The sequence below is a fragment of the Octodon degus genome, unplaced genomic scaffold (assembly GCF_000260255.1).
Source record: "Octodon degus isolate 3935 unplaced genomic scaffold, OctDeg1.0 scaffold00246, whole genome shotgun sequence".
Taxonomy (NCBI): domain Eukaryota; kingdom Metazoa; phylum Chordata; class Mammalia; order Rodentia; family Octodontidae; genus Octodon; species Octodon degus.
The window spans coordinates 2825678-2835571 of record NW_004524822.1 but is presented as its reverse complement, the minus strand read 5'-3'; the positions used below and the strand labels follow the sequence as shown (position 1 = coordinate 2835571).

Below are 9894 nucleotides of genomic sequence, written 5' to 3'. Positions count from 1 at the left end.
ATAATCATTATACCAAAATTGAGCAACTTTCTGATAAGATCATCCTTCTATGTATATCTGGCTTATTTATACCACCTCTTCCTCTTCTCTCCTCCTCCTTCTCCTCTTCCTCCCCTTTCTGTCTCTCCTCTCCTTCTCCTCTGCTTTCTCTCCCTCCTTTTTCTTCTTCCTCATGTTGTGAAACTGGGTCTTGATGTATAGTTTTGGCTGGTCTTGAACTAATGATTCTCATACTTTATTTGCCCTGGTGCTAGGATTACAACATGTGTCATCTCAATATATACTCTTTTGATAATGAAATCAGTCATTCTGAATCTCAATTTTAATGACATAATTAACTTAATTATCCCTGTAAAGATCCTGTCTCTAACCACAATTACATTTTGTGATCATATTCTATGGGATGAAGACTTCTTTTGTAGGGGAACCTACTTCAGCCCATAATGTCACCGATATCAGATCAAGAGGAAGATACAAAAATGCTAATATGTGAAGTTCCCTTCTAGCAATGATTTCATTATCAAATGCCAGTAACAAAAAAAGTCATCATTCTTAAAAGATGCCATCACACTATATGGACACATAAGGAACAATCATGCATTTATTACTATGGTGCATCTGTCACAAGACATTGGTCACTTTTCGTATCATCTTCTGCAATATGTCCTCACATCATTTCTCAAGTCCTTCATGCGATCCATAAGGTCCAATCCTGGCTCATCTCGACTACACCTCCTACTTGGTCTCTGTCTGGCTGATAGTGCGGTGGCCACATGGATTTCCTTACTGGGCTGGTTCCTAGTTTGCAGTTGCTGTCCCCTGTCCAGAACAGTTTCTGAGACATCCCTATGACACATTGTAGGCATTTAAGAAATATTTTTTGAGTGAATAAGGATTAAATTTAAAAGATTTGCATTAAGAACCAAAATGCTTCAGTTTCACATTCAAATTATGCCCCCACTTCAGCTATACAATCTCCTTATGTACAAATAATATCTAGAAATTGTTCTTACTATAGTACATTCCTGGCAAGGTTAATAATAAATACTTTATAATTTGTGGCATCAGATGAGGACAAGAGCTACAATACAACCAATTCACTTTAACTTGAATGAAATAGTTTGCAGTCACTAGTCTTTCCAGTATAGTCCTCTTTGTGTGACCAATTCTAAATGGAGCAAATGAAAATCAGCAGAGCTTTGTCCTACAGAAGGATCCTTTTGTCTTTTTTTAGTGTGAATTGAATAATCTCAAAAGCACATCCCCACATACATCTGTGTTTTTTTTATTATGTTACATAAATAGAATTAGTTTTAAGCTTGGTGCTTAGGGACAAGAATGGGGAAGGCTACCTTTCTTATCCTGCAAATGACTATAGCCATAAGACCTGTTCCAGTCAAGAGGAATGTCAGTATAAAACAGAATCTCAAGGAGATCCAGCACATACCCTTTGCTGCCTTTTATTTCATGTCCCCACCCTTTTCCCCCTAGTGGCCTGGAATGCAGATAGAATGGCTGGAACATTAGTTGTCAATTTGCATCATGGGAAGTATCCCTTCCTAGGAAATAAGGAATGAGCTACAAAGTGTTTAAATTCCCAAGAGTTTTGGAATCGGGACCATCACAGCTGCATCAACATTTAACTTCTGTCTTTATGTGAGAAAGAAACCTCCCTCTTCAAGTCACTGTTATTTTAGCACTCACACACCATCCAAAGCAATCCTACTTCAAACATCCCAGAAATTCTTCAGTGCCTAGGACTTTAAAGCCCAAACAAGTCAGTGTTGAACCATATGAAAGAATCAGAACAGCAGAAACTATCTGCAATCATAATCAAAGGTCTTTATTTTCTATATTTAGTTCTTACAATCATTTTGGAAAAATAGTTGTGTCTCGAAATCTACTTTCACTAAAAGAAGTGGATATGACTAAATATTATTCAGAAGGATTATGGAAAAATATTTATTCCTGAAAAACAAGCATTCCAATCCATTTGTATTTTGCACGTTCTTCACACAAGCACAATGGGGAGGTCCACAGTCAGAAGTGCAGGTCAAGTCTCTAGACTAAAACACTAAGTCAGAAGAAAGCCTTTGGTGAACAGAGATCTAAATTTGTCAGTTTTTTTAAAAAATCCCATTAGAAATAAAATTGTCTACAAATGTGAACATAAATATTCTGGAACTCTATTTTGAGAATGTCTTTATCTTAGCTATTGATGTTCTCTTAGATATTCTGAGATTTTGTCCACACAGCATCCTAACTGCTCAACATTCAAGTGCAGACACACTGGCTATCTGTTTTACTTTTCTGAATAGTGATCTGTGCTCTAGAAATAAGCCTACCAATTTGCCTCTGCAATTATCCTTCCAGAAAAGCTCATATAAATGGAATTGACCTATTTTCTACTTATCATTAAACATATTTTTGTTAGAAAGAATATATACCATCTGAAATTACAGACCTCTTATAAGCTAAAAACAAATTTTAGAACTTTCTAATAATATTTACAATGTAAACATCACAGTTATTACATCAGAATAAAATAAATCACAACATTCACAACACAGTATATTTTATTTGGTTTTGCTATTGAAGTTGTTTTCTTGAATTAGTTATGTAGAACTCAAAATGTAATTACTTTATCATCTGTCTTCAAGAATTCTGAAAAAGAAAGAATTAGTGCTTTAAACAAAAATATTTTTATTTATAGGATTATAATCTCATTCATTCAGTCATTCATTTAATAAGTTTGTATTTTTCCTTTTCCTTTTTCAAGAACCTGAGGCAAGCAATTATATTCTGGCACAATCAAAAAAGAATCATCCAGAAGACTGACTGTCACAAGGAAACTGAAATGTGAAGGGTTCTATCATTAGTCATTAATAATTATATATCTCTTGTTTTCACAAATGGATAACCCATAGAATTTCCTGTTTAGAGCACCTAGCCAAAGCCACCCTTCCATAAGAATACAACGTGGGATTTTATGTGATCTTGCAATTTACAACAGATAGAGCACTTAGTTCATCTTTATGTTTCAGCGTCTGTCTTATTTTTTAATCTTAGTGGAGAAGGTTTTGTCTCAGAGTTTTTGAAGAAGCTAGGTGTGATGACCTTTCATTTTTAAGCAAAGGACTTGTTTCTCTCAAATGTCCATGCATGGAAGGTATATATGTGGGCAATTCCTGACTATACACTTCTTCACAAAGGGGTAGTCTCACCAGGAGACAGAAGCAACCAGCCAGGAACTGCTTTATGCATTCTCTCTTGAAAACCTTTCATGTCCACACCAGGAATTAATATGACACTGTGAGTTACAATTAGCCTGTTTGGAACTAGTCTTATTTTCTTGGTCTCGTTAAGAGTTGAATTCCTGCCCAACCTTAGCTTTGCAAAATAAGTTTTAATTGAAACACAAACATTTTTATTCATTTTACATGCTATCTGTGACTGTGTTTATATTAAAATAGCAAAGTTAAATAGTTATATTAGAAACTAGACAGGCCACAAATCCAAAAACATTTTCTTCAAAGCCCTTTCGGGATAAAGTTGCTAATATTTGGTATGCTAATTACATGAAATTTCTTCAAGCACTTGCCAAATGTGATAAAGATTTGAAGGAATCAATGTAAACATTTAATTCAGGAAAGAAATATATTCTGCTGCCACAGTTAGTATAGTGTCCACATTCACTTTACAGGTCAAAATTAGAATTTTGCTGTGTGAAATTTGTTATGTTTCGAAGAACACAATTAAACTCAGAGTGCTCTGGTGTTTTCTTAATAAGGAGCCCTGCTATAATTTGGTTGTATTTCTCTATACCTAAATTAAATGAAGAGCTAGTAGACAATTGTGAGACTAAATCTCAAATTCATAAAAGCAACATGGTTTAATTCTCAATAACAAAGCCAGTTTTTTCTCATGAGTGTGAGTCAGACTCCTCTGCTTTTTTATCTTGACACAAAAGTAGGAATAAGGCTGAATAGATGCGGAATGCCGCTCAGTTCCCCAACTGTGTGCTCTTGTGAGCAGTCTCTTGTTGTTCTGTGACCAGAACAACACATAAGCCATTTTCAGTTGTGTACTAGGTTGGGGTCCACTCAAGGCAGAGGTGCTCTTAGATGGGGTCTCATGATAAAGGAAATCATTCAGCCTAAGAAGTCTTGTGCCCAGTGACTCTTCCCTATATACGCAATTAGACAATGGTTATTAGAAGACATCGAGGTGCACAAGTGTACTCACCACTTGTCATCAGTTTTATTCCAATCATTTTTCTAGCTCTTCAGGGAAGTCAGGAGAATCCCCCTCAGAGCTGTGGATCAGAAGGAGCAAATTGTTCATATTAAGTCTCTCAGTTGGGAAAGGTTCCGAAGAAATGATTATGACATAATGAATAGGTTGTTTGCTGTTCTGCATAATGCCCCAAGGCTAAATAACCATCTCTAAGGTTAGCTATTATTTATGAATTGTTCCTCAGTCTTAGAATGGCAAAAATTATTCTTATAGACTTATAATTAGTGAGAAAGGAGAGTGAGCTTTTCTTATTTCACCCAAACAGAGCTATACTTAGTATTCACCATGTACGCAAAACTAATTGGAATAAAAGAAAGCATTTCATTCCCTTTTTATCTGGTCCAATATCTGCATACCATAGAGAGACATGGGTTTTATAGAACTTCAATATTAAGAATGTCTCATGGCTCAATTTGATGAAGGAAGGATGCACATAAAGGAGGATCCATATATCACCGAACTGTTAACTGTACTTCACATGTTTCAACATTTTTGATGAAACCTGTTCCCAGATTCAGACTAGCCATCATTTTTCACCGGTTGCATGGTAGAAATAACTGAAGATATCTTATAAAATGAAAAATAAATTGAAAAAGTAGTGCTGAGGATGTACCCCTAGAGTAACTGATTCCTAGCAATTGGTTTTATTAAGAACAGACATTAGTATTTAAAAATTTTTACAGGGAGATTTAAGATCAGCCAAGGCTTAGAATGACCACTTCCCAGGGAATAGGTAGTGAGATGAAAAGATGGGTATGTCTCTACATAGCTTAAATTTTGAAAAGCATTCACAATCTTTCGTTAAATATTGTTTTTGCTTTTGTTTTTACCTCCTTTTACCATTCAGAATTGAGTTCAAGTACTTCTTCACAGCCATTTGTTTCCTGAGGCGAGTATAGTTGTCAGTGAAGACAGCATCTGAGTGACGTTTGCCCAGTTCAGGGTCTTCTGAGGTGTCGCTGCTATGAATGAGAGGAAAGGGAAGTCAAAGAGTTTAACAAGAGGTGGTTAATGCATCAGTGTCCCAAATCACTTGGTTCTGAGACTTGTGCAATTTGAGTGTAGATTTGTAAGTGATCGATACTTAGGAAAATTGCATACATCTGAAATCAATGATTATTAGAAAGCCAGATTTTCTTAACCCATAGACCTTTTTTTTTCTCAAGAATGCCGTATTTAGCTAAATTAAACAGTATGGTCAGCTTTAAGCAAGGTTAGTGACAATAGCTATGAAATATAACTCATAGATTGCATAACGATACATTTGATAAAAATTATAAATTATCTTTACCTAACTCGTTTTCCAATAACAGACTCAAGGTATTTTTTGGCAGATAGTTGACCCAACAGCTTAGTAAAGTCATTGGTGAAAATTCCATCAGCATGTCTGGCATTTCTAAAACAAGGAAGAAAATATAGCTATTATTTTGTAAATTGTTTTCTGGAATATCATTCTAGCTCCTTAGAAAAAACAAGAATGTGTCAGTTTATTACGAAAGCTGCTCATTAAACCTAAGTCCAAAAGGAAGCTTCTAAATGCCCTAACAAGAAATATATTCTAGTAATTAATATTAGGACTTCTCTCTATCTCTACTCCAAGACGAAATATTTAGAAAATGAGTTTTAGAAGTACATTTTGACATTTTTATTTCCCAAATATTGTATCATTATTGTGCTGTGCACCTTTCAAATGGATTTCTAAGAAATATTGCATCATCATTGTAGTGCATTTCAATTAGTTTCTACATGTTATTTTGAATTTCTGTCTACTAGCCTAAATAAAGATACGTGTAATGGGGAAATATGCTGATTTGGGGAAATTCGCAAGCTTATTACACTTCTGTTATTTCTTTCACCAGAATACTGCAGACAAAAATCTCTTGAGGTAAAGAGGATTTTAGGACCTACCAACCAACTTTTCCATGGAAATCAGAAACTTTTTGTTCTCTGTCTTTAGTATGGAGCTATTTGATCTATAGTTAAAATTTACTTCAGAGGAGCAGACCTATGAATGAACAGCTCTAACACTGTCTTTTTTTTCTTTCTTTCTTTTTTTTTTTTTTTTTTTTTTTGCGGAACCGGGGATTGAACTCAGGCCCTTGCGCTTGCCAGGGAAGCGCTTATTCCACTGAGCCATCCCCCAGCCCCTGTCTTTTCTTTTTAAACATACAATGAAACTCTTTCCATAGCACCTCTTCCATTAAGAAATCTGAAATGCAATTATTTTATCAGGACTGACCCAGTCTATGAAGTTAAAATTATGTGCAAAAGAATACATGTGAATGATGTACATCCATCCAAATTGCTACAGTCTGGTACATGAAAATAATATGCAGGTGCTAAAGTTGTTTGAAATCATGTTGAAAGAAGCCATGACACATGATGTAGTAAGATAAAATTAGGATATTTTTCTAAATGAAACAAAGCTATAAATAAACTCACCTGGATGCATAGTAAAAGGGTGTGTCATCTTCAGCCAAAGCATTTTGAAAGATGTCAGAATCTCCTTTCAATGAAACTTGATCACGTTCATTTGCTCTGTCATCCATCCTATCAAGGAAAAACATGTTAGAAGAATAATACATTCCTTTCTCAGAATATAGTGCTCATAGTTTGACAACCACCTGAAATAAGATACTCAGAATCTTAAGAAATGTCACCCATTCACAACATAATATAGTACAATTTGAATTAATGGCTTCTATGACTTATGAGAATATAGATAGAAAATTCATTATTATCCCACAAGATAGAGGCCATTCAAATTCTATTAGCCAGCATAATTCAATCCTATAAGAAAATTAAAGAATACACATTTCATTGTTGTACTTTACTGCATCAGGAATATCTTTTTTTTTTTTTTAGGAATATCTTTACTTTGTAACATTATGTACAATCGGTAGAAAGGCTCCTATAAAATAGAAACAAGCTATATTCAATATTAAAAGTGAAAGCAATTTATATATATTTACTATAAATTTTCCCAAATATCTTTCAAGATTTGAATATCCTCTGCTTTTGTCTCATTAGGTCCCTAAACATTGCTGTAAAGATTTCCCTTGGTGTGGTATTTTTCTCTACATTGATCAAAGCCAAAGAGTCTCTTCATTTAGGAATTTCCCTCAGATTCCATGAGGTTTTTGAGGGCTTCTGGTTTCTGACTTTATGTTTTAACACTGTTTTACTCAAGGATATCTTGACTATACATGGATTTTAAATGCATTTGTTTATGTATGGACCTTGTTAACAGCAGATTATGAGCTTTCTCTGTGTGTGTGTGTGTGTGTGCGTGTGTGCGTGTGTGTGTGTGTGTGTGCGTGTGTGTTCACAGTTAGTTCAAATCTTCAAGGAGGCGAAGGTTTGAGGTCCTGGGAACTTCTGTATATCACTTTTGGTGATATAGTAGGAGGTAATCAGTAATAGGCTGTCTTTTGTGAATCTGAAGGCTAGCAATCCATGAAAATCTGAGCAGTTTTCTGACAGTTTAATTTCTGGGATATAGTATTCAGATATAGCCATTCTTTTTAATTGTTGAAGTAATAGGATTTGGGCTTTGAAAAAATTTCATGGAGAACACTAACATCCAAGGGAGTATTCATCGTCTTAAGCATAACTGAAGCAAAGAATCTGGAGTATGCAAATAAATGAAAAATTATTATTTTTGACTTCAGATATAATAGTACTTATAACTTGGAAGAAGAAATAAATCTACCATGCATTTTAAAGGTTTAATTGTTTAACAAATTTATCTTATATCAAACTAAGGTTTAAATATGAGCTGTGGTATGTTTTATGAAATATAGTTTTATGAAACTGTTTTAGTCCACTTGAAATGTGGACTACTGCATATCCAAGGATTTTTATCTCAAACCAAGTCCATTATGGGGAATTATATCTCAATAGAACAATTTTCCACAATTTTTAATATTGGCAGAGTGATTCTGCCTAGATTTCTGTCCAACATAATTTTACAAATATTTCACTAATAAACTACTACTAATTGTACTGATTGATCTTTGAAAATGAAATGAAATGAGATTGGCTGCTAAACAACTTTTTCCACCAGACCTTGTACTGAAGTAAGCTGAGAGTTCACAAAAGTTTATAGTTACCCGACTCTGGTTTTCAACAAAAGCCCAAGCGCTCTTCTTCCACTGATAATGTCTGTCATGCCCTGAAGTGTATTCTAGGGCTTAGACAGCCATCATGACTTGGTGTTATAAAATAATTTACTCAGCACATCACAATATTTAAATGATAACTAGTTTAAAGTATTTCATGGCCAAAGGTAATGTAGGAAATCCCACCTTCGATAAAGAAGAGATGTTTACTTGTCTAATTGAGAATGTACTTATCTTAGAGGGAAGTTTACCTCAGAGGAGACAGTGGTCCAAAGAGAGGCCAGGTCAGTGCTTGGGAGCAGAGCACACTGAGAAACACGAGGACCGCAAGGACCTGGGGTCTGATTCTGGCGTCCATCTCAGCCTCTAGAGTCAAACAATTACATCAGCTTTTCCAATCACTAATCACCAGGAAGGGAATTCTGCGACATTAGCTGTGTTTCTGAAGGCTTATAAGAGTAGGAAAAAAGTAATTTTTATCTCTAAGCTAAAGAGTTAAATTGCACTCTGATTACTTTTTACATCAAGCAGACTTGCCTTGGTGAGAAGTATTTGAGAAAAAAATTAAGATCCATTTTGTGTGATGTCTACCTCTTGTTGGGTACTTCATTGGTCCAAGTATATATCAAATATCATGCTATTGTGCTTCAAAGAAGCCTGAGAAAAACACTCTGATAGTATAATTGCAGCAGCCACTTTTAGTATCTCTTATGATAAAGATAACATCTTCAAGAATTATTTTTCCACTTTAAACTTGTAGTATCTGACTCTTACAAAATTGGAGTATCACCTATTTAATAATTATGCTCTGGTAAATTATAGTCACATGATTGTATTTTTGTACACACACACATATATATGAATACAGTGTGTATATACTTATCACCATAGAATATTTTGCATATACTTGTCTTTTCCCTTTCTTAATTGTGGTTATATATAGGAACTTATTTCTTTAAGCCTGGGTATTAGTAACTTCATTTTTTTTAGTAACTTCATTTTTAAAAGAAAATTGACAACCCAAAGTCAATGAACAGGGTACTATCTCTGAAACAGACCTATAAAGTCTAAGCTTATATTCATTCCATTTGATCCACTTACACATTTCATTTATCAAGAGTTTATAGAGAAAAGTTAGGTCTTCAAGACCTGTTTCCTTGCTGCTTATAAAAGTCACAGAATTTATATTTAAAGTTAAAAGGAACATAAATTCTTTCTAGGTTTACTCCATCAACATGGAAATCGGAAGAAAAACACTTTAAAATAACTTGAAAACTTCAGAAACAAAGATATAAACTGAACCTTTTAGATGAAAATCTATATACAACAAACAAAACCTACTCAAATGCCTTATCTTATTTAAAAATCAGTATTTAAGAATGGAGCAAGCAAGACAAAGCATCTTCTGAGGAAAAGGGTGCACAAAATCTATTCATGCAAGAGAAATTGAAATATGTCTACTCTTACTAGGTGATTG

At 34.4% G+C, this 9894-nt stretch overlaps 1 protein-coding gene across 1 annotated transcript; it reads right to left on the bottom strand.

Annotated features, from left to right (window-relative positions):
- Positions 1–4259: 4259 nt before the first annotated feature.
- On the bottom strand, positions 4260–8775 carry Vip (vasoactive intestinal peptide). Its single transcript, XM_004645989.1, has 5 exons — positions 8669–8775; positions 6739–6846; positions 5588–5692; positions 5127–5258; positions 4260–4315 (listed from the first exon to the last, which is right to left on the bottom strand). Exons 1-5 carry the CDS (start codon positions 8773–8775, stop codon positions 4270–4272), a joined length of 498 nt encoding a protein of 165 aa, XP_004646046.1. The 3' UTR covers positions 4260–4269.
- Positions 8776–9894: the final 1119 nt, after the last annotated feature.